General features: G+C 37.5%; 3 protein-coding genes across 4 annotated transcripts; 1 reads left to right on the top strand and 2 right to left on the bottom strand.

The window, feature by feature from the left end:
• The first annotated feature begins 1,007 nt into the window (after positions 1-1,007).
• On the top strand, positions 1,008-3,767 carry LOC121652267 (acidic mammalian chitinase-like). 2 transcript variants are annotated; one of them, XM_042004956.1, is made up of 11 exons: positions 1,008-1,082; positions 1,169-1,195; positions 1,291-1,495; positions 1,588-1,644; positions 1,748-1,913; positions 1,991-2,115; positions 2,199-2,307; positions 2,514-2,696; positions 2,798-2,914; positions 3,035-3,167; positions 3,363-3,767. In XM_042004956.1, exons 1-11 carry the CDS (start codon positions 1,040-1,042, stop codon positions 3,605-3,607), a joined length of 1,410 nt encoding a protein of 469 aa, XP_041860890.1. In that variant the 5' UTR covers positions 1,008-1,039; the 3' UTR covers positions 3,608-3,767. The 2 variants fall into 2 exon arrangements, with proteins under 2 accessions (XP_041860890.1, XP_041860889.1); XM_042004955.1 differs by having other exon boundaries at positions 2,199-2,322.
• An 810-nt stretch (positions 3,768-4,577) lies between these two features.
• On the bottom strand, positions 4,578-10,518 carry pm20d1.2 (peptidase M20 domain containing 1, tandem duplicate 2). Its single transcript, XM_042004954.1, has 13 exons — positions 10,251-10,518; positions 10,026-10,112; positions 8,087-8,322; positions 7,896-7,982; positions 7,683-7,816; positions 7,376-7,495; positions 7,173-7,248; positions 7,029-7,090; positions 6,388-6,466; positions 6,232-6,303; positions 5,978-6,143; positions 5,789-5,888; positions 4,578-5,528 (listed from the first exon to the last, which is right to left on the bottom strand). Exons 1-13 carry the CDS (start codon positions 10,462-10,464, stop codon positions 5,396-5,398), a joined length of 1,566 nt encoding a protein of 521 aa, XP_041860888.1. The 5' UTR covers positions 10,465-10,518; the 3' UTR covers positions 4,578-5,395.
• A 172-nt stretch (positions 10,519-10,690) lies between these two features.
• Positions 10,691-16,782, bottom strand: lemd1 (LEM domain containing 1). Its single transcript, XM_042004957.1, has 11 exons — positions 16,395-16,782; positions 14,552-14,663; positions 14,215-14,373; positions 14,075-14,133; positions 13,798-13,863; positions 13,549-13,701; positions 13,265-13,351; positions 13,074-13,160; positions 12,838-12,927; positions 11,544-11,617; positions 10,691-11,381 (listed from the first exon to the last, which is right to left on the bottom strand). The coding sequence occupies exons 1-11, from the start codon at positions 16,584-16,586 to the stop codon at positions 11,075-11,077; spliced, it is 1,386 nt and encodes a 461-aa protein (XP_041860891.1). The 5' UTR covers positions 16,587-16,782; the 3' UTR covers positions 10,691-11,074.
• Between the last annotated feature and the right edge of the window lie 10,598 nt (positions 16,783-27,380).

Here is a 27,380-nt window from a genome sequence, read left to right as displayed (position 1 = left end):
GCTTCAAATGTTGTGCCTGGCATGAAAGACTCCAGTTGGAAGACCAGTTGTCTTCCAGCTTATTTAACTTATTAACATTTCATAGCATTCCTCTGCAGAATTACAAGACTTCAAGTCAAGTCCGTGGGGCATTATTGCAAAATTTTACATCTTTTATTAAATTAAGCTCCTGGAGATCATGAACATGTCTGTATCATAGCCAGGATGGTTTTAATTGTTTAATAATTTCTGGATTCTTAATTAAATTCTACCAATAAAATAATGTCTTAATTACACGACGTAGCATGTAAAAAAAGTTGTATATTTGCAGCTGTTTCTGCCACATTAAATGTTAAAAGGGTACAGTAAATGAAGCAACACTGGCAAGCTAGTTCAGGGAGACAACAAGAGCTACTGTGCCGTGTCTCATGTGATCTGCCTCAAGCGTTTCATTCTACATGTCAAGCGTACCCATCCAATGTTTCTGGTCTATTTAAGCTGCACACTCCCTCCGTTACTCTGCCCCCTGCTTGCTGCCAGTAGCTGCTGCTGCTGCCTGAACACTGCATACTGCCTGTTTTTGAGCCCCTCTGCCACTGCAGCCTGCACCTGAAGGCTCTGGGCAAAAGAGAAAAATATTGTTCAGTAGTCACTCCAGTATTTCACAGATTTAAAAACACGTACTAGGAGTGATGGGATTAAAACAAGTTTTTCTTAATAAAGCTTTTACTCAACTCACGTGTCATCTGACTGAACTCCTTAAGAATGGTTCTTATCATATGCTGAGTGTATTAAGCTTTTATAATGGATAACACAAGGTTGTGGCTCCTGCATATCTACAACATTTACATTGAAAAACAGAATATGTCAAGTTTTAAGGATTTCTTGGTAAGGTCAAAGGTCTTTTACTATCATTATTTGATTTATGTGAATGATGCAACAGTGGAACATCTTTAACTTTGGACGTTCAGTTTGTTTTGTGTTAATGATTATCGTGGTTTGTGTATTTTTCCACCAATTAAAAAAGGTTACTCATGGCTTTAATTTTTACTTTGCAGGAATGAGCAGCACAACTGTCATGAGGAAGCTAATTCTAACAGCAGGTAAGTTGCAACACAAAACATTTTTCTTTTTCGGAACTATTTGTGCCAAAAAACAGTTTTCAAAGTCTAAATCTGTAACTTTACAGTCTTCTGCCTGTGCCTGAGCAGTTTGGGTGAGTTCATAAATCATATTGTAGTCTTTAATCCTGGAAATTTATACAGTAGCTATAAAATAACAAACTAAACCAAATTTTTCTTTCACATTTAGCATCATCATCCAGACTGGCTTGTTATTTCACCAACTGGTCCCAATACAGACCAGGCAATGGGAAGTTTATGCCTTCAAATATTGACCCGAACCTCTGCACCCACCTGATCTATGCCTTTTCTGGTATTAATGAGGCAAATGAGTTAGTCACTGTGGAATGGAATGATGAAGAACTCTATAAATCCTTCAATGGACTCAAACAGAGGTTTGTCATTTTCTTTCTGGCATTATCACTGATAATTGTTACCATAAAGCAAAATAACCCTTGCTTCCAACTGAATCTGTTTATTTTCACAGAAATCCCAATCTAAAAACACTGCTGGCTGTTGGCGGTTGGAACTTTGGAACCCAAAAGTAGGATATTTACCATTAAACAATCAATAAATGATATTCAGTCATGGATACTGTTATAAGTTTTTTTTATGATAGCGTTTTTCTTTCTTAACCTGCTTCTCAGATTCACTGCAGTGGCATCAACACAAGGCAACAGAAAAACATTTATCCAGTCTTCTATCAAATTTCTGAGAAAACATGGCTTTGATGGACTAGACTTGGACTGGGAATACCCGGCAGCAAGAGGAAGCCCTCTGGAGGACAAGCAGAGATTCTCTGCGTTATGCAAGGTCACATCTAGAATGAATGGTCTGATGCTTAACGTGAGATTTGAAGTGATAATCCTTCTTTGATTCTGTGGTTTTAGGAGCTCCTCGAGGCCTATGAGGCAGAAGGAACGGAAACTGGGCGGCAAAGGTTAATGATCTCGGCTGCTGTGTCTGCTGGGAAAGGAACCATTGATGCTGGCTATGAAATTGCAGAGTTGGCAAAGTACATTCATTTTATTTCCTAAATGATCCATTCATCTTTGATTGGTTGTTTTATTGAACTTGATCTTGCATGCATTTTTTCAGGTATGTGGATTTTATCAATGTGATGACGTATGACTTTCATGGCTCCTGGGAGGGAGTCACTGGCCATAACAGCCCTTTATACAAAGGATCCCATGACATCGGGGACAATGTGTACTTAAACACTGTGAGTTCAGGTGTTTGTAGCTTTAGCATATATTTACTTATTCCATTTTTGCGCTCATGGCCTTTCTCAGCACATGTATTTTAATTTGATGCATTAAAAGGATATAAATCTAAAAGCAAATATTTTCAGTTGGACTAAGTTGACAAACGTTTTACAATGAAAAATTGTAAAATGTCTTATTTACAATGCAGGATTTTGCTATGAGGTATTGGAGAGATAAGGGAACGCCTATAGAAAAGTTAAATATGGGCTTTGCCACATATGGACGAACATTTCAACTTTCAACTCAGTCCAGAGAAGTTGGAGCCCCTGTCAGCGGTTCAGCTGCTGCTGGTACTTTTACAAGGGAGGCTGGCTTCTTGTCCTATTATGAGGTGAAGGTGTCACTTTATTCATTTCATTCAAAGTTATTTAATAATCAAGTCATCATGCAGTACTTGAAGTGGTTTAACGCATAATAAAATCTTGTTTTTAGATTTGCACTTTTCTTCAAGGAGCCACTGTTCAGCTGATCGAGGATCAGAAAGTCCCGTTTGCCACCAAACAAAACGTGTGGGTTGGATATGACAACAAAGAAAGCTTTTACACCAAGGTAGTTCAGTTTTTCTGTTAAGGCACTTTTTAATAATTCTACCAGAAACAAAGAAGTGTGTTTAAGTTAAGCACACGTAAGGACAGTGTTATTGAAGTGGTTTTATTGTTTTTCATGCAGGCCCGTTATCTTAAGGACAACCGATTTGGAGGCGCCTTCATCTGGGCTGTGGACCTCGATGACTTTAACGGACAGTTCTGTGGTCAAGGAAACTATACCCTCATCAGCTATCTCCGCTCTCTTTTGGCATCAGGTTAGAAAAGTATATGTGGGTGGCTGTACTAAAATAAATGAAAAATGAAATAAAAAATCTATATATAATATACACACACAAATATATATATAAGAATAAAGCTTTTAATCATTTGACTTTATTTAAATAGTTTTAAGTAAACTTTAATGTCTAATGGCAAAAATAATCAAATTTTATATCCATTTATATTTCCAGATCTACCTCCCCTCCCTCCTACAGAAACCACCAAGCTGGTCGCCAAACTTCATCCCACACCAGCAGCCACTACTTCAACCAAAATCTCTGATGAAAACTTCTGTGCAACAAAAGCTGGTGGAGTGTATGCCAAACCAGATGCACCAGGTTCTTTTTACAGCTGTGCCAACGGGATCACCTGGATCCAGTCCTGTGCTGGCAATTTAGTCTTTCGAGACAGCTGCAAATGTTGTGACTGGCCCTAGACACTCTCACTACTGTCAGCAAGTCACAATCTCTTTTTTTTGTTTTATGAACATTAAATAAATTGTTTAAAATCATTACAGAGGTTATATTTTCATTTGGCTTTGATTGTTATAGATGTGTGATAAATCATCTCCAGTGTTTGTGTGGCTCAGAGTTGTTTTAATAAGCAACAAAACACCTTGTCTGAGGCTCTTATAATGCAAGATGTTCTTATATGATAAATTCTAAAGGCTGAAGTTGCTATTCCCTCACTGATATTATCCATGTAAAGAACTGTTCAGTGCTTGCAAATTGTTAGTTTTTACATAGCAAGAACTTGGAATGATGGTACATATTTTGCCCTTTTGTTGACTAACATCGAAATCTTCTGTTTTCTACTTAATCAACTTTCTTATCTTTCTCACCTTCTGCAGAATTAGTAGACCTAAAAACGTTACTGTAAGGCATTCATGCAGATTTATTTCCTTTTTTAAAACCAGCTTCTGAAGATTACAAACATGACTGTATCATAGTCAGGACAGTTTTGTTTGATCATTATTTCTGGATGTGCTCCATTTGTTTTATTTCCTGCTCTGGATCTGTCATAGTACTGATATTAAGTTTTACTTGCTCAATAAAAAAAACTTTTCTTTAAAAAAAACATTTTAATTCAAACATCATACTTGTGTCTCACATAAGCTTATCAGTTCGGTCAGTGAATACATCCCCTGAGGCTGCTGACAATGAAGGCAGACCCAGAGTTTCTTTATAAAGATTAAACTGCTTTTAACATCTGATATTAGTTGTTGCAATAAAAAAAAATGTACTTGGAGACTCAGTCTGTGGTGTGGTTGTTGAAATTATGGTTTTGATGAAATGTAAATATTACCATTTAATTCCCATTTTCAGCATTAGCCTGTGATCTTTGATGGCAGCTACAAAATAATTAAATAACATTGTGGTGATGGGCAACAGAAATTTTACTGGAAATAATGACAGAAGACTTTTTATTGACATTTTGCTGACACATTGAGAATCAAAGGATTTTTCACATTGATCAACATCAGAAAAGCCAACTCAGCTGCCATTTAATAAGGACAAAATAGCAACTTTTTCCATTTTTGTCTTTAATACAGGCACATTTTATTACTGAAAATGTCATTTCAGTGGATCTTCATAAATTTTAGGCAAAGTTTAAAGTTAGCAAGTGCAATTTATTTTTTTTTAAATAGTATGCTAATTCCCATGTAAAACCCTGAATAGGTTTTAATGTGCCAGTCATAAATTGCTTATTTCAAAATATAAATATGTTCAGCAATAAGAAACATTCACATTTTTAATCATCTCCACAGACAGCAGCATATTTTTGTATCATCTTAAATGTGCATAGCACCATCTCTGCAAAGTATTTACAGTATAATCAGAAAATAATTTCCATATCAAATGCTCCATTTTTAAATTTGGTCAAATCATGACACAGTAGTGTACCACAAATCCTTAATCTCCACACCTTAACCTCTCTAATGGTCCTCCACGATTAGTCATTAATGTATGTACATAATCATGGAAATTAATCACCAATTTCCAACAAAAACCACACAGAAATAGTACTTTTCTGTAGTCTGTAGTCAAATGTACTGCTTTTGAAATATACTGATACAGGACTAAATTAATCCATGGTCTCATCTGCAAGAGTTTAAATTAATCCAGTTAACAAGTTTTTAAATCCATTTCAAATAAATTCAAGTTGATTCAATTCAATTCTATTTAAAAGCCACCAGATCAAAGCAAATGTAAATCTCATCACTTTACAAGAGCTCGTGGACAGAGCTGTGCGGCTCAGGGAGCTTCTGAATGTCACAGTTTTGAATAAGATTAAAGTAAAAGACAACAAGTTCCTCGTAGTTCTTTATAGAAATCCTTTCATTGATGCCGTGGAATCTAAAAAAAAAAAAAAAAAGAAAAAAGAAGAAAATTAAAGAATCTCTCCTCAACTTGATTCCCTCCTGCTGTTCTTGCTGGTACTAGCTGGGATATAAAAAGAGGTCCCATTTTCACACCACCAGTTTTTGACATTAACATATGACTAGCTGCAACAAGCTGCCTTCTAGTCACGAGAAGTCGACACTTTGGAAAACCAGTTTCTGGTCACTGCAGTAATTTTTTCCTAAACTATTTCTCCTAAAATCCTACGTTCTTACCTCTGAGCATCACCTGGTTTAAACCAGACAGGAGCAAAGCGATAAATGTCATTGGTCAGATCTTTGAAGTGTCGACTGTCCGTGTTCCCGATACAGATACCTGCACATTTAAACATAGAACATGTCTGAGAAAAGGTTTTGACCTAAATAAATTTAATTCACACCACTGAATCTACATCTGGATTGTACCTGGAGCAACTGTAACTGGTGGAAACATGTCCAGCACAGTTTTCTTAATTATCTGAAAGCCAAAGGACCTCTCATCAGAAGAGCTGACAGGCAGAGGATCAAATCCATCAATAAGCTCTATCTTAACTCGCTGGTCCGCTACTGTGGCCTCGATGAGCTCCAGGACCTGAGCGAGACATCATTTTTATAAAACTTAGTGTTCACAGTGAGACCTCAGTTATTCCAGAAAAGAATAATCAAACTTCTGACTGTACCTCTTTTAATGAATGTGCTGAGTGGATTCGAAGATTCACATAAGCTTCAGCGAGGGAAGGAATGATATTTACCTTAAAGAGGGCAGAAAATGTTCTCATATAGGGGAAAAAAACTTGTTATCTTAATTACTTGCTGCTTCAAAGTAATAACTGTACCTTAACACCTGCATTAAACATAGTGACTGCTGTGGTTGTCCTCACAAAAGCATTAGTGTCTGGTTTTCTCTCAAGCACCCTGCAACATAAACACACGATGGGTTTACTATAGTCAGGGCTCTGGAGTGTGACCATTACGGCCAAAAGTGCAATCAAAGACTTGTTAAGTGTGACTAATTATTTTTCTTGGTCACACTGGTGCGTCTAACAGTTCACAGGTATAGGAGTAGGACTTTTATCTCCCCGAATGTATGTCATGTATTCTGTGTTCATTCCCCTGAACGACACTGTTATAAAAAAAAAAAAAATAATTAAAAAAAACTGAAGGGTGGGTCTTCTCCTCTAACTGGCTCTAAACACGCATAGATGTTGCATACAGTAATATTATGAAAGAGTAGCTGTCTTTCACAAATTTCATCAAGACTGATCAAATAACCATGAACAATTATCAAAAGGATCAAAAGGCAATCCTTAAAAATATATTTAAATATGAAAAATTGGGTATACCTCAATTTTTTGCTGGTGTACCCAAATTAAAAAGTTAGGTGCACCAGTGCAACCAATGCAAAAGTTAGTCTGGAGCCCTGATAGAAGAAACAATATGAAGGAAGCATACTGAGTGAATCTCAAGATGTGATTACCTGCTTAGAAGTGGGGAGAACAGCCATAAATTTGACATTACAAACTTCAGAGGGAGACTAAACTGAGGACAAAGAATAAAGCAATTGTAAGAACACAGAGAGGTCTAAAACACAACTAGTGATCCTGTACTCGTCTCTCCCTACCTTGTGGGCCAGATGCTCAAAGGTGTCCCGTTCAGGCCCATAACCAAACAACCTCGGCATGGGGTTCTCCTCCAGTCTGAGGAAACGGCAGTCTTTTTTATCAAAATGTATAAATACATCAATTGTGTCACAATATTATGATCACAGTTACTAAACAGAAGTAATCACAGGAAAAATGAGGGTTGAAGAAATGTACCTCTCACCTTTTAACTGCTGCAGCCAAGATCCCAATGCTGGACTCCCTGGGAGGCATTGAGGAGTGACCAGGCGCCATAGTCACACTAAGCTTCACATTGGCTGAGCCTTTTTCACTTACACCAATTCTGAAAAGCAGGTACGCACAATTAAAACTACGAATGTGCATCAATAACCTGTAGCTTCTTGCAAAATTTAAAAAAAAAAAAGAAATGCAATGTCATGATACGCTTCTCTCTGTGTTTTCTTTTTAAACAAAGTCTGCAGACTTAGTATCATGATGAGCTGTTAAACCAGAATATGACAGTTTCTCACAGAGCAGCAGGTCCTTCAAGGCCACTGATGACTCCATCAAGCACAGCCAGGCCCTCGTCCAGGACAAATGACAGCTTGGCACCACGCTGCTTCAGCAACCGCACAATGTTCGTAGCCCCGTTGTAACCCCTGACCTTTAAAACAAAGCATTGAAAAGCAAACACATTTAAACCTGAGATTTTAAAATCTCAATATTATCTTTGCTCAACGTACTTCTTCATCATGACCGAGACCAATGTAAAACCCCCTGCGTGGAGCGTAGCCTTTAATCAGCAAGTACTCCAACGCTTGAAGTATTCCCTAAAAGAAAAGAAGCATCAATTTAGCCTGGATGTACATTTATAAGAACATAACTCAACTCTATCTGATAGTAAGAACATACAACATATCAGCTGGTCTCCTACCATTACAGGGCTCTTGTCATCTATGGTCCCTCTACCATAGATGAAACCATCCATCTCTCTGGCAGAAAACGGTGGGGCATCCCACCCATCCGACTCTGTGGCAGGTACTACATCAATATGGGCCAGCAGCATGTAAGGCACCAAGTCAGGCTGCGATCCTTGCACCCAAAACAGGTGGCTGTAATTAGCCACCAGCTCATGACGAACCAAGTTTGAAGAGAAAACTGTGGGAAAAGCTGACAAAGAAAAATGAGGACACTCTTAATGTGGGAATCTTTCATTTCCTCTGGTGGAGAATTTACTTAGAAGTTATTCCAACATAAAAGCAGAGTTTAAAAATGGGGTTAGGTGCCCTCAACTAATAATACTTTAGCTTATATTTAATAAAAACCACAAATACAGTTTGAAGCATCGTTTTATTTTTTATATATTTGTTATATATAAAATTAGTTGTCTAACAAGAAATTTTATTATATTCTTTAACGCTGATTGTGTGGTTAATTTTAGACCTGATTTTTTTTTATTATTATTTATTTAATTTTTCTGATAAATATTGCTATTGGGTTCTGTTCAGTATTCACGATGAAATATATATTTTTACATGAGATGGAGGATTAACAAATGAGACAACTTCAAAAAATGAACTACTCTACATTCTAACACAAGGACACAAAGTTGAGCTCAGAACAGCTGCATTTACCAACTAGAACAGGTTTACAGGTTTAACTACAGGGACAAAGTCTGAAGTTATTTATCTTTGTTGCACCACTTCTTTATTGTTGCTTAAGCCACATGAAAAGTGAACAAAAATGTGTTTTTTAAACTCTCCCAGGGAGGTGAAGATGGCAACACTCATGTTATGTTGAGAACTTTTTTAAGGCCCTTGATATTTTACTGATATATATATAAAAAAAAAAAAACATTCTTTATCAAGCCACATGTGTTCCTCATTCTTCACCAGCTCGGTCCCTTAGCCATGGTGCACATAAAAAAAAGGCAATGTATTGACATCCACATGCTTCCATGTGCCATGGTGCCGTAAAGCAAACCGGACCTTGTGTTGTGAAGTGCTGTTTCTCAGCCCTGGCACCCTGCAGGGCAATGATGGCCCTATAAAGGTGCATAATGAAGGCCAGTGTTTTGCATCCTAAGATAAGCCTTGTGCACTTGCACAGTAGAATTTTCTTCATCAAGAAACGTATTTTGTGATCATCACAGCTGTTGGGCCATTGCTGCACTCTGTAGTCTTTCAGGATTCTGCAGTTTGCCAAGAAATCATGAACTCATTAAATGATTAATGCACCTGTTTCCTCATGAAATCCTAAGAAATAAGGACTCATTGCAATGAAATGGCTGATCAATAAATTTTCCAATTACTTCTGAGCCTCTACGAACACAGACCATTAAAAGAAAGTTTGTAATTACAAAATAACTGAAGTATTGTACTTAAATTTCTCAATAAAACATTAAAGTTTGAATCTGAAGTCTGAATCACATATCACATATAAAACGAAAATGTTGTGTACTTTCTGTAGATGTTTTTCTACATTACAAGTTGAAACAAATCGGGATAGTCGCCAAAAATGGTGGAAAAGTACTCGACAGATTCCAACTGCATGGATTAGGATTGTTGCAGCCCCATTGTTTACAGTTTACTAAAGTCCATTAGTGGATTGTGAATACCATTTCAGTTAACTTAAAAGAGCATCACATGAGTTATGGAGGCATGAAGCCTGACCTTTGACAAAAGGTTACAACAAACAGCTAATGTTAGCCCAGGTTTGCAGCTAACTCGATGTAAACAAGGTTAGCATATCAACACTTTACAGTTAGCTACGAATGACAGTCCACGTGTTAGCGACTTTAAAAGCGTGCATCTTTGAGTATAGACAAGACACTTAAAATATACATCTCCATCGATGGAAACTTGAGGTTTTACCTTTCTGGAGGAGCTTGTCAAATTCACGCAGCGCTGTGGTGTTGCTCTCCGTCTCGGAGAATGACACTGTGGGGATCCTGATCGCCTCTGAACGCGAGAGGAAACACACCGTCTCTTACTGAAGACACATGATATCTACATTTCCTTTAACTAGCAGCGTACTTTCTATTCAGTTACAGTAACAACCAAGCTTTAAAAAGTCTCAGTAGCTATGAATGAAATTACCTCTAAAATTTGCAAGCAGCTCCTCTCTCTGATGTCGGTCTATGACAAGCGAAATGTTATTAGTTTTTTCCCAGCGTGCGAGTTTAAGTCCGACATTCACGTCCAGTGAAAGAGTCCTGATGGATGCTACAGTGAATAATACTAATACTGCAAGAAACAAGCTGCCGATAAAAACCTTTACAAACTTAAATACTCTGAGCTTGGAGTCTGTCATGGTAAAGTGTGTGCGGTGACAGCGGAACTGCTTGACTGAATGTGTGCGGACTCCAGTGCTCAACAAGGGCCACCTGCTGGACTAAAAGGAAGCTACTATATGTGCAAAATTACTTCCAATAGCAGCTTTCCTCGTTCATATTTTCAGTTTTCTGTGTCAGCTCTTGCAGGATAAATGTTTAATACTTTGAGAGGATTACAAAGGAAATGCTTCTACTTGATTTAGCAATTATTAAATATTTTCATTTGCATGAAATTTTCTATTAATGGCACAAAGTACGCAACAAATCATTTATTGAAACACATTTTAAGTATTAAAAACATTAGTACAGTGATACAAATTGAAGGCATAAAAGTAAATCATTCAGGTGAGGAAATTGCTCTCGTTTTCATTTTGAGCAAATCGCTCCCTTGTGATCTTTCAGCAATGGTTCAGAAGATGGGGAAAAAAAGTAGTACAGGACTTTGAGGATGGTGTACATGCAGGCAGACAAATACAGCTAACAAACATTTTCCTTGAAAATTTCATAGGAAAATGTTGTCATGACCTGTGCTACCAAATAAGCAATTCTCAAACCCCAATAAAAAGACAAATGGTGAGTAAAATTAATTCAATCTTGTCCAGAGACTACTTGTGTGTCCTGTGTCTCAGATTGAGGCAAAACCCCTTCCTTACTGTCTGAACACTGGTTAAAACTGTTCAGCAAGGCCAAAACCGAGCTGCTGTCTTCAACATTCACATAAATGAAGTAAAGGATAAACGCCACAATAAAGAAGACCAAAATCTGTATCTGGATGGGAACAAGATGGCGCTCCACTTCTCGCCTCTCAAGGGTCATGGGACTGACAGGAGTGTCTGGGTACGCATACTGGATGGGTCTCCGTGCCGCACCTTTGATGGGTCTCCGAGAGGTGGCGCTTAAATACAGCAGAGTAAATGTGAGTTTTTACAGATTTTAAAACTGATTATAGTTCTGTTATATTGATCAAGCCGCTGAATATCTTGCTCTTCACGAGTCTCACAAATTTAACATAAACTGTGAGAAGTTTTCAGTCTGACAGTGTTGGTATGGTACTTACTAGATCCCTGTGGGTGTGGTTATGGTGTCTGGGATTAAATCCTTTAAAATCTCTTTCACAGGTTCTGGAGGAAGCTAGGAAATATGGGGGGGAAAAAAAGATTGTCAAAGTAGACCAGAGAATAAATAAATAAGTAAAAGCCAAGTTCCAGTGATAGAAGCCCAGCAAAAGACCTGGAGAGTTATTGGTGTTGAAGAAATCTTAAGTCCTGTTCCATTGTGCTCTGTGGTGTTGTTTTTAGTTACCAAAATAATCATGTAGGCTAAGAGATGTGAGAAAGCTTATTTAGAAATGCTGTATAACCAACATCAGTAGCAGCATTTAGTTTCTCAAAGTACCATAAAATAAAAATTACACAATTAGAAATTAGAATCTAAACGTTAGAAATTACAGGTAGCAGAAAAAAACTTAAGTATAATAGCTCCTCCTGAAAAGTATTCTAAAACTTTTTATAGGAACAGATGTACACTTGACAGGACCTGGTTTCATACAGATTTGTCAAACAGAAGCAGCTAAATGGATTTTATAAAGTAATTAAAAATTCCAACAATACTCTAGTAGAGATGTGGGCAACGTCAAGCTCACAGATTCTTTAATCTGATTTTTAAAAAAGAAAATAAAAGGCATAATTAGCAAATAAAATAAAGTTTCCACAATCCCCCCCATTTTAAAAGTTAGAACCAAGAACACAAAATGAACTGGATAAGCATCAAATCAGCCTTTTTTCTTACAGCAATGATTCATATTTAATTCAGATTCCTAATTTAATACATTCTTATTATAAATACACCTGGTAAACAAAAGTGCTTGCAATGCAAACCCTTACATTACAGCAGCCAATTCATTTAAAATAAGGAATTTAAATATTTAAAATAATGCATCCTTACGTTAACCTTGATTTCTGGATATTAAGGACGTACTATTGGTTCAAAGAAAAATATACCGAGTATTTCATTTTTAAAAGAAATGGCTTATTCATTAATTGTGAAACAATTATATTTTGAAATGTTGCCGTCTTGGCTGATCTGTACCTTAGTTTGCACAACAGTCCTTGCATTTTGTAACTAAACCATCGTTATACAAGTTTCAATTGATAGTATTGAAGTGCCAAAAGTGTCAGATCTGCCTGCAATCTGTACACAAAGTACATTTTTGCCGCGTAAAGATAAGGATACAGCATTTCCACATAGCTTTTTGAAAGCTCTGAATTTGTGAAGCATGCACAGCAGCATTAACAAACTCCCCATTAAGTGACATTAGAACAAAAACAAGAGAAGCAAGAAGGTAAATATGCCTTCATTCCCCGTCCTTGAGAGGAATCCTTAGGAGTGTAGTACAGGGACTGGTCCATGATTCTGTTCTCATCTGCAATCTGCATGTTCAACTAAGAAAAGTACAAACAAGATTATGACTCACTAGATTTTTGAGATCTGTATCACCACTTCAAGTAAACCTAACAAACACTTTAAGCCCACACTATGGTGCTGGTTTAAGTGTGGCTGAACAGCCTGAGACCTGAGTACTACTGACCCTGCTGGACCATGACCGATGTTCCGGCATATTGCTCCTGTTCAGCTCCTTGTCTGTGCAAGAAGGGGGTGAGCTCTGGCTCGCCATCTGTTGTTTACAGTGAGAACGTGAGCAGAGACTGTGCACAGCTAAATAAAAATTATACATCTTAAACATGTGGAAAGTGGGTGTTAGATCTAGTATTAACTTTCCTCCTCAACCATTTGAGTGATGCTGAAGGCCTGAAGGGAAACTGGTGAGCAACTTTTGGACACAACTGATTTAGATCCATTTGGGACCTGCAAGGTTTAATATGAACACATTAAGAACAACAAAAATATCACTTGAGTCTATACACCAGTGAGATACCCATACCAATATGCCATTGTGAAGCAAACTTTCATACTAAGTCTTAAAAGGAGCTTGAAAGTTAAAGGCAATCTAAACAAGGAATGCAGAGAATTTAAAACCCACAAGTTAAATAAAACCAGCCTACCCCTGATCTTAATCCTGAACGTTGACCTATAGATGTTCTGCTAATTCCTGCAGGAATCTGTGAGCAGCGAGATCGAGTCTGCTCTGATGATTTTAATGCATTCCTTGAATTCTTCTTGGCATTACGTGGCCCGTTTTTAGATGAACAAGCACGCTAAAAAAGGCCAAAAAGAAATTTAAAACATTGCAGTCACCAGAAACTTTAGTTTGACAGAACCTTCAGCAAAAGATGAAAACCTGCAGTATTTACCAGCCTTGATGACAGTAAAAAGCACTGTGGGTAAGCAACGTCACCCCGCTGAAAACGCAACTCTCCCTGGAAAAAGTAAAACAGGCTCAACAAGCAAGCGCTGATTTCAAAAGGACTGAACCCACATTATTGTTGTGGGCTTTGACCACTAGATGGCACTATAGGAAGGATTTACAGGCATAAGGTTGAGGCTAAAAAGTGGATATATTGACCAGAGGTGTAGACAATTCTAGAAAAACCCAAAATACCAAAAGCATACCAAAAAGTTATTTCTCACCTCACTGCTCTGGATCTGCTCTGGTTCTTCAACTGTATCTTGCTGCTCCTGTTCCGAACCTGTGGAGGCCAAAATAAATAACCCAGTTATCTGAAACTGACCATGAATAGCTTAATTTAGGAAAACAATTCTGGTCATACCAGCTTCTTTCTCCTCCTCTTCTGCATTTCCCTCCCCCTCCTCTTCTTCTTCTTCACTGTCCGAGTACAGAACAGCTTTCTCTGCTCCATTTAATCCGTCATATCCATCACGATGAAGAAGTTTCCAGAGCTTCTTCTCATACAAGGCCCTGGTGGAGGCTGGCATTTACAAATTCATATCATCACATTTTTGTTGTTAGGAGTAACTAGACCTTAAAATCAAGGTCAACATAATGTGTTTATATAATCAATAGCACTCAACTACAATACTGATGACAATCTTAGTTTTTAAACAAACAAGTTTTTTTAAAGAAAAAAAAAAAAAAGTCAATCTTACCTACTACTGGCCCAGCTTTAACCCCATGGTTGAGTAATGCAGCTTTGAGATCCCCGTCAGTCAAACTACTTGGGTCAGACACCTTTGCATCTTCTGCATCATTTCCATTGTTCTTGAAAGGCATAAAAAAATAAATGAATACTATAATTAACTTTGTTTATGGGACAAAAGCGACAGCAATTTCCAGGTGTGGGAAATAAAGTTATGGAAAGAAAAAAGTAAAAGTCTCAGATATGCGACATCAGATCTGTTTAGTTTTAGCTACCATTATTGCAGAAAAACAATACATTAAAAGGAAAAAAAAGGTTATAGTCAATCATCTACAATTAAATCTACTGGTATATATTTTATTGTATCCACCTGCAGTAGTGATGAGTTCTACCAAAATGCAGGACTAACAGACAAATACTCTTTTGTCCCTGCAGCCACTGCCCTGTTGCACGTTTTATTTTTATTTTTATTTTTTTTTAAATCATAGTCCTTTTAAATATTTATTGTTATTTGTGTATTTGTGACTGATTGTTTTTACTGTGGGCTGAACAACAAATTACCCTCACGGGATAATAAAGATTCCTTGAACCTTGAAACTATAACAAATAGTTTAATGGTGTCAAATTAAAGTTTTTAGCTGAATTCACATTTAGTATTAGAAGCAAAGTTAGCTAATTGTGCTACACTTGTCCCTAGCTTCAGAGCAAGTCATCGTGACTTTACGCTGCAGAAAAAGCAACACATCTGATCAGTATTCTGAAATATTGGTACTGTTCTGTGTAGTGAAGTACAGTATTCAGACTTTCTTTTAATCCTCTGAAGTGGTCACCAGCAGTAGTTCTCCAGTCGTCCTGAAGGTCTGTTTTTCTTAGGAACATTGGCAGCTTTAGTCCAATTATCATTCCAGTACTTATACTTTATCTTCAAAGAAATGTTTGATTTTGTTTGTAACACATATTACTCTAAGATGAACCATGTTGTGTCTTTACATAAACAGACAACTTAAAGAACTCATCTTAAATTGTTTTGGCACTTTGTTATTGACAGCCTCTCACAAAGACACAGCTTGTTTTATTTTATTTAAATTTTTCTATTTATTTATTTTGTTGTGATATATACTGATTTTCTATTTGTTTATTTGAGGTGCTGCACCAGTTTTTCTCTTGGCCCTATACAAAGAATTCTGGGGCTGCTCAAGGCTTTTGTAGATTTAAGCTTAAGGAGAGGCCTGCTCCTGCTGTCTGTTGACTATTATTAATCATTCACTGCAAAAATCCATAAAAACTAAACGGGAATGTATTATACTGAATTCTCAGCAGGGTAGCCAGTTCTGAGATTTTTTTTGTTTTTTGCATTGTCTAAATATTGTCTAATCGTTTTACTACAATCGTTTAGAAAACATAGTCAAACTGAACATCAAGTTTTTCCAAACACATGGCAAGGACATTTTGCACACTTCAATTATTAGTGGAGCTCCTCTTGCTGGCACAAATAACTGAGTGTGACAGGTGTGCTCGTGTCTGTAATGACAGGCGCTAAGTACAGAAACGTCTCATGTAAATCTATACCAGCTATACAGCTGGTGGCTTAGCGTGAACCTCAAGTGTGCTGCAAGTGGAGGATTGTTTTGGAGGCAGTGACTTAGACGCCCTCCCCACAAGTGGAGTTACACTTATACAAAATCTGATCATTAAAATTATTCGTATGCACAATTGCTTAATTGCTCTTTATTATAAACCAAGTGTCCTACCAGAAAATGCAAAACTGCACCAAATTGTTTAACCTTGCCAACTTTTGTTTATAGAAAAATACTCAAGACCAAAATTCACCAATATTCTATCGTTTAACTCACTTCCACATCTTGCACTGGATCCTCGTCATCGCTGGAAAAGTCTGCTGCGTTTTTCTGATCGATGTGTTTCAGGTGCAGCTCTACATAAACCTCCTTTTTGCTCGCTGCAGCTGGCAGCTCGACATTGTGAGCAATTAAATCTGACTTGAGGCGAGTTTTAGAGAGATGAACTGGGTCCTCAACAAATGGCATGTCACAAAGAAGAGAAGTGCGAAAGCTATACTTAAAGTTTAGTATCTTTGAAGAAGTCACGTGCACCAGGCTGAGCTGAGCGGAGAAAACCAGCAGCCTGGTCCGAAATCACAGGCTGCATTGAGAACAGCTGCGCCTGAGGGCTTGATTGACAGCAAACAAGCTAGCTTTACATACTATGGCCCTGCTAACACTGTTGGGGTTTATATATATAATATTGGATTGAACATCTGGGCTACCGTACTGCGCTACTATGCCTGTTCAACCTTTTTTTTAGCTAATGGTGTGAAAGGGAATTATCAACTGTTAGCAAACTAGCATGTACTTCTTATTCATGAAGGAAAATACAAGGGTAAACGAAAGTGTAAATCTGATTTATGATATGGAATTTCTTTTCTTTCTTTTCACTTGGAAGTGTGTACTTTCATCTCCTCCACCTCAGAGCTGATGGAGGAGATTCATGGATTTTAGTATGTCTTCTAATAAAGAGTAATTCCTTTAACTTAGTTGTTTTGATTAACATAATATTGATTGTTAATGTTGTCGTTTTAGGGAGTTTAGTTTTCTTTTTTAGCTGTGAAATGTTAAGAGTGAGGATGTGGATATTTTTCTATATGCTCACTGACCTCAAAAGCCCCTTAATATGCATAATAGTATTTGATGTGATTTTTTTCGTTTCTTTTGTTTAATAGTTGACATTTGGAAGTTTATAAGGAATTGCACATTAAAAAGCCAAATCAGTTTTTCAAGTGTAAATTCATCCCACAGTAGCAGTGAAGTAGTGTATACCTTTAGCGTGTAGTAGTGACCCAGGCTGGTATGGCAGAATTTCTGGTATATGTCGCTGCATTTTCTCTGTAGTGATGTATCCTCCTAATATCATTGGGAAGTGGTTCCTTCTTGTCCCCTGTAGACAGATGAAGAACAAAATATGAAAGCTGTTGGCTTGTTTACTTATACCCAAGATACTAAATGGGGTCACATTGATCCAATTAAACCTTCATACTTAGAAGGTGTCTATATTTAACTTAAAAGGCAACTTAGATTGTTCTATTCATCACAAAAATGTAAGGATTATATAATAATTCCTGAAATTTTATTTATTTTTATATGCAAATGTTCTTAGTTGTCCATAAGTCCAATGGCTTCACAAAAGTGAGTTAGTACACAGTTATATAAATTAAATAAAAATAAAGCTAATTTTCACCTGCCAACAAATTCACACCACAGTTTAACAGAGAAACAATGCTGCTTAATATTTGGTGATACTCCAGAAAAATACTGGCAAATGTAACTTAGTGAGGAGAGGGCATTTCACTTAATGGGATTTAGCAGTGATGCAGGAAATCATCAGATCTGCATAACTGAGTCCTCAGTTTACTAATATTGATTAATAAAACATCAGTATGGAAATTTCAACAGTGCAAACATCCCCGAGCATGTAGAAACCATTTGCACCAATAACAGTCCAACAGCACAGATGCAGCTATCATATCAATGATTATTTCTATATCCCAGTGAATGCTGCTAAGCATACAGACCTCTACCAGCGCACTCCATAATGATAATTTAAAGCTGATATTTAACTGAATCCATGCAACTTCGAGATTAAATAGACCGGTTCAAATAATGCAGCTGAATTAATCAAATTAAGCTCATGCTCTGCTTGTAGTGATTACAATCTGTATGTAGAGTTTACTGTTCTACCTCCAGGCTCACACTAGACCCTGAAAAATTACTGGTCACACATTTATTTAATCGTTACTCGGTTCCTTGTGCAAACAACTCTTACTTTGTTGAACATTTTTAAGTGGTAAATTCCTTTTAGCCTTAAATGTGATGTGGATTAATTTGTTGGTTATTCTTTCTTAATAATCATGTGGGATCATGTATGTTTCATTTCTCACATGTTTTGCTATTAAATTGAATCGCCCATATGGGAGCTTAGTAAAGCAGACCTGAATGCCACTTAATGCCATTCAAAAATTTTAAAAAAATGAAGCAAAAGTGGATCCTCCTGAACAACAGATGGGTTGCTTTAATTTTTTTGCAAATCATACAAAACAGCTCCAACAATCATTTTCATGCTGCTCTATGAATGAAAACAAGGAATGACAAGACAGCAGGTGTTTAAATCACTTTGGTGAGAAAACAGACTCAATCACCTGCTGAGTTGTTTACCACTTTGTGCTTCCTTTAGTTTCAATCAACATACTGTTACGTGAGAAAAAAAAATAAATAAAAAACTTTTGTTTATGGCTGGTATTGAATAACCTTAATAGAATTGATTTGCTGTGAACATGTTCTATGAGTTAGAAAATATCACTAAGTGGATTTCATATTGATCCACACCCACACAGTGGAACTTGTTGTTTCATGAATTAGAGCATATTATTTAAAAATAAAAAAATAACAGAACAAAAACTACCTACATTTTCTTTTCCTAAGAATTGAAAATGTCTAATATGAATGCATCCAATTTCAAAGTCAAGTGATTTTCAGCAGGCAGTTTTACGGTCATAAAGCTAAATGCTCATTGAATCCGTTTGAAATGTATTCAGCAGGGACAGAGAATGAGCCATGCCAGTGCCGTGATGGTTTGGTGGGCTGAAGTACAAACCTACCCTGTACGATTACAGATGAACGCCATAGAAAAAGGTGCAAAAAATACTAATAAAAACAATCCCCTCCAAAACTGTCTAAACAAAGACAAAAATTTGTCTGCGCCGATGTCTGCAAAAAGCTTTTTAGAGACTCATTCATTGCGTGTTATTTAGTTAAAAAAATCCATGATGAATACTGAATAGCCACCACACCTATATATTATCCTACTGCATCAGATTTTTACAAAAGCACTTTAATGTGTTTTATTTTTTCCCATTGATACTTGCTGTATCTTAATAAAAGTCCAGCAGTTGCTCATAACAACATGGCAGCCAAGAAGTGAGGTTTTTTTTTTTTAGGGGGGGATGCACCTGTAAGTATGATTTACTTCTTTTACCTTCAAAATAACAGCCAGTAATGCTGGGCATGGAGCTTAACTGGTAAACTCAAATTTGATGGTAAACTCAGCAGCAGTAGCATTTGGTATCATTAGACTTTGAGTTTAATAGTACTTAATCAACCTAAATTAACCTGGATGGAAGTAGACGCATGTCATTTCCTGAGGCAGTGGTGTGAGCAGAGTCTGCAATTGTCACAATAAACTGAAGAGTAATTAACAGGCTGAAAAAGTAGAATTTCCTCTACAAAAATGGCAGATGGCAAAAATATCCCATTCAATGAAAAACATCTCTAATTAGTCTTGACTTCCACAGTAATCTTCCCTGTGGCTCTGTGATATAGGTACTACAGGCTTTATCATTTGTAATTACACAAGATTTCATATGTGACAGATGCCACAACAGCTAAGTTAACATAAATGAACTTGAATAACTTTAAAATAATATCTGCAAATGATAGAAAATCATATTAGAGAAACCTTAATAGCGTTTCAGTCTTGTGGCAGATCTTCAGCTGATTGTCCACTGTGTATCCAATGGCTTTAAACCCTACATGACAAGTTAGAAAAAACTCACATAGGAATAGAAAGCCATAAGACGCATATGTGGTTTGATATGGAAGGCACTTATACAAAATTGTGTGCTCAGATTTGGTTAGAAAAATCATGCATTTTAAGGCTGAGAGCCTGAAAACAAAAAGGAAAAACAAGGGCATGTTACAGACAGCATTTAGGATTTAGAACTCGCATCTGCATGAATAATTAACCAAAGAAACTGGAAGTATTCATCTAAGGCCCAGAGGACTAAAGTGAAACTGTCTTATGAGTCCTTAAGTAGTAAAGATTGTATTTTTCACAGCGCAGACTCACATAATCTGACCCATTCCTGGAGTCTGAATCTTTCAGCAACATCCCTCTAGCTGCTCAGTTCCTGAGGGGGCTCGTGGAATATTCTTTGATTAAAAATGCGCTTTTAAATCAATGTCTACAGGGAAAAGGTGCAATGTTAATCAAAAGGATTTTGTTTCCAAGTTCAAAACACATTACGTAAACTCTTTCTATATTCTGTACACCCCCCACCCCCCACACCCCCACCACCACCTTCCTCGCTTGACTTCCTTAAGCACAAAGGAGATCATTACCCCAGTCTTTCAGTTTAACCACTGAGCACAGAAAGCTGAACCATTTTCATTATACCACAAATTATTTTCACAAATAGGAAGTGAACATTACTATGTAGCTGCAACTCTTACATAGTTAAAAAGTTAACTGTATAACTATGTAAGTTATTTTAGCTGGATTATTTTCACAAATATGAACAGTATATCTTTCCCATCCTTATTTAATCTTAGCAAAACCAAATAAATATACAAACTTGTACTAATTCAGGATTTTCCTACACTCACAACTCAAAGACCATTAACAAGACATTACAGCTAACCTTTAGAGAAGCTTTGAGCCTTTTCCAACCCCTCTGCAAGTGGAGACTCAGCATTCAAAGCTTTGCAGGCCAAATCTGCTCACCCAGATGTCTGCTCAGAAAACAGTAGCCTTTATAAAATCATGAAAAAAAATCCTGTGGACAGAGAGGAAACGGGCTCGTATGGAGGACAGAGGAGGCATTTGTTGACATTGTATCAAGTGCAACGCTGAGGTATTTGAGGCTCAGAGAGGCCAGGTATTTGTCAGTCAGTGTTTCTTGTGCTTTTGCTGTCTCCAACTCAAACAACAAAAGCTCCATTGAGAGCCCCCCTCCTTTTTCTTTCTCTCTCTCTCTCTCTCTCTCTGAACATGCACACAAAGCTTCCTGTACTAGGCTGCAACTGTCCAGTACTGAGAGAGCCACACATAGCCGTCTTTTTATGCACCTGTTTCAAGTTGTTAAAGCAATGCAGAGATGATCTTCTTAGCTTTTCCCTGTGTATAAATCTTTTCATGTCAAAATCCTCAAACAGTTCTAAGATGTCAAAACTTCATGACACATTTTCACTTAATACCGCGAAGCACAGCATTGTTTTTTGAGGTTGTCAGCTTTACCAGAAACAACTATTTACACACCTAGATCTTTATCACATTGGCCTTAAATGTGCTGGATGTTCTCATGACCTTTGTGCATTGTTTATTTATGGAATGGGTGGAAAGTATTTTTTCAATCAGCCTATTCCAGGTTCAAAGACCACTATCACTGAGTTTGAGGGAGCTTGTGCTCATGCATGTCTCAGCATAAATTAGTAAAGCCCCTGTGTCAGACTGTGTCCAGACAAGAAGGTGAATCTCAGCCACAGGCAGGATTATCTTTAATCCTTAAACATCGTACATGGTTCCTCTCAGCTGGGAGCCAATTCAGCCAATCATCAGTAGCCAGATGTTTCTAAAGGCTTTAGATTACAGCCACGATTTAATATTGAACAAATTCCATTGTTCTTTTAGCTACTCATATGAACTGTTTGCAAATGTTTTGTTTTTTTCTGAAAAACATAGATACTGATTTACAACTATATAGCAAATTATGAACAAATTCATATTAAAGCACATTTTGACTTGCAAGTAAAAGATCAAGGGTAGCACCCATTTTTTTTCTTTTTTTTTAATCCGTCAAACTACTTTGTTTTAATTCATTTAAAAACACACCTTCAACTAGCAGACTAGAAAAGCAAAACACATTGAAATACTGCATACAACACATGAAATCCACAGAGCATCACTAAAGCTGCTTCCTACCTGGACTGTCAGTTGCAGTTAAAACAAATAGCTATTTTGACCAGCACCCTCTCCACTTCACAAAGTAACAGTGACATGCATTTAATGCCGGCTGCATTCCTGTGCTATAAATCTGCCTCTTACCTCCTTCTCCCCTCTCTTGCGTCCCTCGCTGGACCGAGTATGGCATCCCCTCAGCCAAATACTGTATAGAGAGACAATGGGTAGTGGGGGGGAGGAGTTACTATGTGAGCAAGAAGCGAATGTGGGGAGACAGAGAGAGTAAAAGCAGAATGAAAACTGGAGGAGAGAGAGAATGTGAGAGGGACTCAGGAGGGAGATCTCTCACTCACAATACTTTCAAAACATGAATGTGACGAAACGTTACATGAATTGCAATTTCAGTCCCCCGGCCTCCCCCCCCCCCGTCTCTTTCCCTTCTCAGATGCAGTGTCAGAGAATTCAGCAACCAGAAAATCCCTCTTCACGTGGGAAATGTAAGGAAAAACAAGAGACTGTGAAAGAATGGGTCCTGGTTTTAAACAAGTCCCTTTCTTTGGCTTTCTTTGAATGAGTTCTTAAGATTCCAAGTTGGCAGAGTGCCCATGAGTCCTGGATGGAAAAGGATAAAAGAAGGGCTGAGTTAGGGGGGCTGTCTATTGTGTTTGTTCCCTTCCTTTCAGCCTTGGCATTCTAGTTGATCTTTGCAGCCAGTTGCTGAATATTCCAGTCAGTTGGTCCCTCAGTTGTACATACAGAAATGTATTTTTATCCGGATGTTCTTCTTGTCTCCTTCAGACCAGACAAATTTTGTCCTCATACATTTGCAGTATTGACAGTGAGATTTCAAGGCTTCAAACCAGCAGTGATCTGAGAAACTAGGCACTTTTAAGAGTTTCTTGTTCTTTGTTTGGGCTTCCTTTCACCCTTCTTTGTCCTCCTTACAGTCCATCACTAGTGAAGGGAGACTGCTGTTTTGCCTGGTGAATCTGAGCTGAAGACAGCAGGTGTTGCTGCCCCTTTTTGAGCCACATTTACTCACAGCTTTCTCCGCCTCCATCCATTTCCTTCACTAAAACACCCTTCTCTATTTCTGGCAGGGGATGGTAATGGAGGAATAAGCTACTGTAATATAAGGGAAGCCAGAAACCCACCCAGAATAAAGATCTGGTTTACTTCAAGTTTAATGAGTGATGTCACCTTGGCCTGGTTAGAATGGCTGATGAGCTGTGTGACAGAGGCAGTTATGGAAACAGTGTGTGGTATTAATGCAACTGTATCTCTAGTCAATCACTTCTTTGCTCACTGCTGCTTGTGCTGCATCAATGCTGCAAGAAAAGTCCTTTTTTCTCTCACAGTCCACCCCCTCCTTCTCTTCCTCCTCCTCCTTACCCACAAACCCTTCCCATACCCTCTCTGTCTTCCTCTTGCTTTCCCTCAAATAGACACACAGGCTTGGTTCATTACTATTCACCAGGTTTCACTAAGGCACGCATCATTGCTCTGTTCTCTACAACTGTGTCGGAAAAGGTGGGGGAAAGGAGGACAAGAGGAAGAGAAGAAGGGAAATGCAAGAGACGTTTTATGATAGAAAATAATAAATCATTGTGTTTTCTGTATCTGGATGTGTGTACAAACATATATTACCAGACAGCTACACGCTTGAGTTCTCTCTTCTTCTGATAGAAAAGTCTTCGGGGTACAAAGCTGTTTCAGTTCTTGATACAAAAATATATGGCCCTGTGTATATTTTGAATCAATCTTTTGCCTTTCATTAAATCTATTGAGGTTGTACACTCCATCGCAGCATTCAAATTATTATCTATTCTGTTAAACTGACAAAGCATGTCATCCATGAAAATAGGCACAGTGCTTCATTTCTTGCTCATGTGTTGGCTCCAGATCATTTCTAGATCATTCAATTCTGCTAAATTACTTCACTGTGGAGATAATTCTTTACTATGATGCTCTTTTTCTGAATAGTCAGTTTTCTCCCTAAATTATAACCACAGGGTAAACATGGTAAGAAAAAAATATACTGTGCTGTTCTGTGTGAGTGTACAGTAGAGCGGCAGTAATTAGTCATTCCGTGAAAATCAATTGAAATTTCTTTGTTTCCATCTCATCTGATATTAGGGTATTTTTTAGAGTCTTCACTTATATAAAAATAGATATTTGTAGTACAATAATAATCTAATTTATTGGTAATAGAATCATTGTTCATTCAGTACAAGAAATACTGAGGACTGGACTTGAGTGGCGTCTGAAGAGTAATAGAGTATGTTTTTCTGATTTGCAGTAGTATTCTAAACTATAAACTAAACTCCGGATACCAAAGTTACTGTGCTTGACAGTAAACGTTTGGGTGTCTGAAGCCAAAATTAAAAACTATGGATCTGCATTATAAGTGATGGTTAAAGTCTATTAATCAGGCTAATTGAAATTGATTTGTTGTTGAGTTGTTGATTTTTTTTTTTTCCCCCCCTGGTAGCTGTGACTCCATGGTAGGTAGACAGGAAAGGGGGTCAGAGATAGGGTGACATGGAGCAAAGTGTTGTGGGTTTGGGATTTGATCCTGGGCCAGCTGTAGTGAAGAGCTGTAACCTATGGGATGGTTGCCCGACCAGGTGAGCTAGATACCACCCACACAAGAGTTTAGTTGCAATAAAACCTGTCATTATTCATTGTCTTTTTGTTTAGTGTTCGGGCTCTGGAAACACAACAATTTTGTGATGGTTTAGTGAGTGTGTCTTCCTCGTGCTGCTCTGCTCTGGTCTGTTGCTTTCGCTATAGATGCTATAGGCAGGAACAGACCGTGGTCAGGAGACACAGGGGACACGATTCCTCCTAGACCGAAGCTGCAGCTAGCTTTGGGAATAACTCCCCTTACTTCATACAGCAATGGGAAAGCAGACTCGGCATGCAACCTGAGGAACTGGGGCATTTATTGCCACTGAACTAGCAGTTTCTTACACCCAACTTTACTGCTCCGATTGCATGCTCTGCTCTCACTCAGACATGCTATGTCGCTCCCTGTTGCACCACCACCTCGCACTGTTAGTGCTTACTCTCAAAGATAAGCACTTACAGTGAGATTTGTCGACTCTTGAAAATAGAGGTCAACTATGTGCATTGTTCCAATTAATCGACTAATAGACTAAATAAATCCCTACAAAAAACCCTGCTTGCTTTGTTTGGGGTCCTAGCAGGTCAGAAAATGACATTCAGAGAGCTGTCTATGTTTGCAGGGGAAATTATCACAGTTCCAAGCGTAAATTATTATTGTTCAGCCTCCTTCATTTTGAAATTACGATGCATTCACTGTACCATATAATTGAAAAGTTAAAACTCTTCCTCCTCTATGTTTCCTTTCATAAAAAACTGGGATCGCTGGTCTGGTATGGTATGGAGTGATGGAACAAAACAAACTAATAGTAGTCTTTTTTTACTCTTTAGTTTAACATGTGTATCTTACTTAAAGAGGATGTAAGTATCATATCATAAATCATATATCATATCATATCAGCTGAATCATGTTTTCATTAACTCTGTAGCTGTAGCAGGCACCCTACCCATTGCAGTGTGAATATGAGACATCTGATAATGACTAAATATTTTAAACATCATGTGACAGCTACACTTAGCCGTGAAGTCATGTTGCATTTCCAAACTTCATCGTAGACCAATTGTCCATAAATGACTTAAATGCTGTAAACAAAAAAGAAGAAAAGAAAAAAACAACAATGTAAAAAAGTTTAACTTTTTAAATGTCCTGATGAAAACTGTTTCATTCAGTGGAGCTGCTCTAAATATTAGGTTCAGATTTAAGAAAACATGTCGACGTTTAAAAAGCCTACAAAATATTGGATAAATTTTAAGCCGTAATACAACCCAGGAATTGCTACAGTTTATCTACAGATGGTAAAAGTTGGCTTCTTTAGCTCTGTGCGTTTCCGTGATGGACATGAAGTTCTTGGCGTAACACTGAAGCAGAAGAAATACTCTAGCTGCTGCTTGATGGAGCATAAGTGTTTCCATCGTCATCTCCCTGAGAGTTTAAAAACTCATTTATTGTTGGGAATAGATACTATAGTGGTGCAAAATAAAGCATTCCTACAGCAGGAAAAGGATTAGTTGTATAAATTCTAACTGTCATTAATTGTATTGAGTGTATAGTTTTCCATTCCAAGCATCAACAGCAATTCATTTGCAGAGCTGAGAGGAGAATGATATATCGAGGCTATCACTGTCAGTTTTAATGATGTTCTTTCTGAATGAATATGCATCACTAATTCAAATTGCCACAAAGTCTGTCCCAAGTCTGTCAAAGTTGGAGATGTAGTAGACTAACGCTCAGCTCTAACAATCAGGTGAAGGCAGTTTTAAGCTTTACACTCACTCACTGGTTAGGTTTCATCAGTGAAACAACATGGTCAGTCAGGACGAGATCATGTTTCAGGCTGTTAAAATTTAAGACATGTCAGATGCTCATTTTCAAGTTTCCTGAGTGATGTCTCCACCTGTCATTTCACATGAACTTATTCACACAAGTTCACATACAAGTTTTAATAGTAGCTTACAATAAAGACCTATTTATGATTTTTATTATATTTTGTGGTTGTTCTCCTTCAGCTGGAACCAGATGTGATCAGCAGCTGTGCTTTACAACTGGTGGGAAATCCTGATGTCTTTGGATAAGCATCAGTGATGAAGCGAACATAAACTTCAGTTTATAATTTTTAATCCTGGAATCTGAGAGAGAAAGTATTTGTACTTAGTCCAGTACTACAGCGTCATAATGACACTGAAAACAATGCAGACCTACATACAGATACATAAAAATGATTTCGCTTGAAGTTCAAGATGAATTCTGGAGCCTTGTTAAAATAAATTCTTTTCTGCTTTAATTATTTACTTTTTTCATACTGGCCAGCAGGATCCATTTCTAATGTAAGGCAGAGGGGACTAAATTCACAGTCCTGGTTCTGCATGAAATAACTTCCACAGTTTAATGAAGCTAACGTCAGACTTAAGCAGATAAATTGCCTGGTTATCTTTAAAAACAATATTCTTTGATCTGATTTGGTGCAGTC

The sequence above is a fragment of the Melanotaenia boesemani genome, chromosome 13 (assembly GCF_017639745.1).
Source record: "Melanotaenia boesemani isolate fMelBoe1 chromosome 13, fMelBoe1.pri, whole genome shotgun sequence".
Lineage (NCBI taxonomy): Eukaryota > Metazoa > Chordata > Actinopteri > Atheriniformes > Melanotaeniidae > Melanotaenia > Melanotaenia boesemani.
Note: the sequence above shows the minus strand (reverse complement) of the source record. Positions and strands in the feature narration are given on the sequence as shown.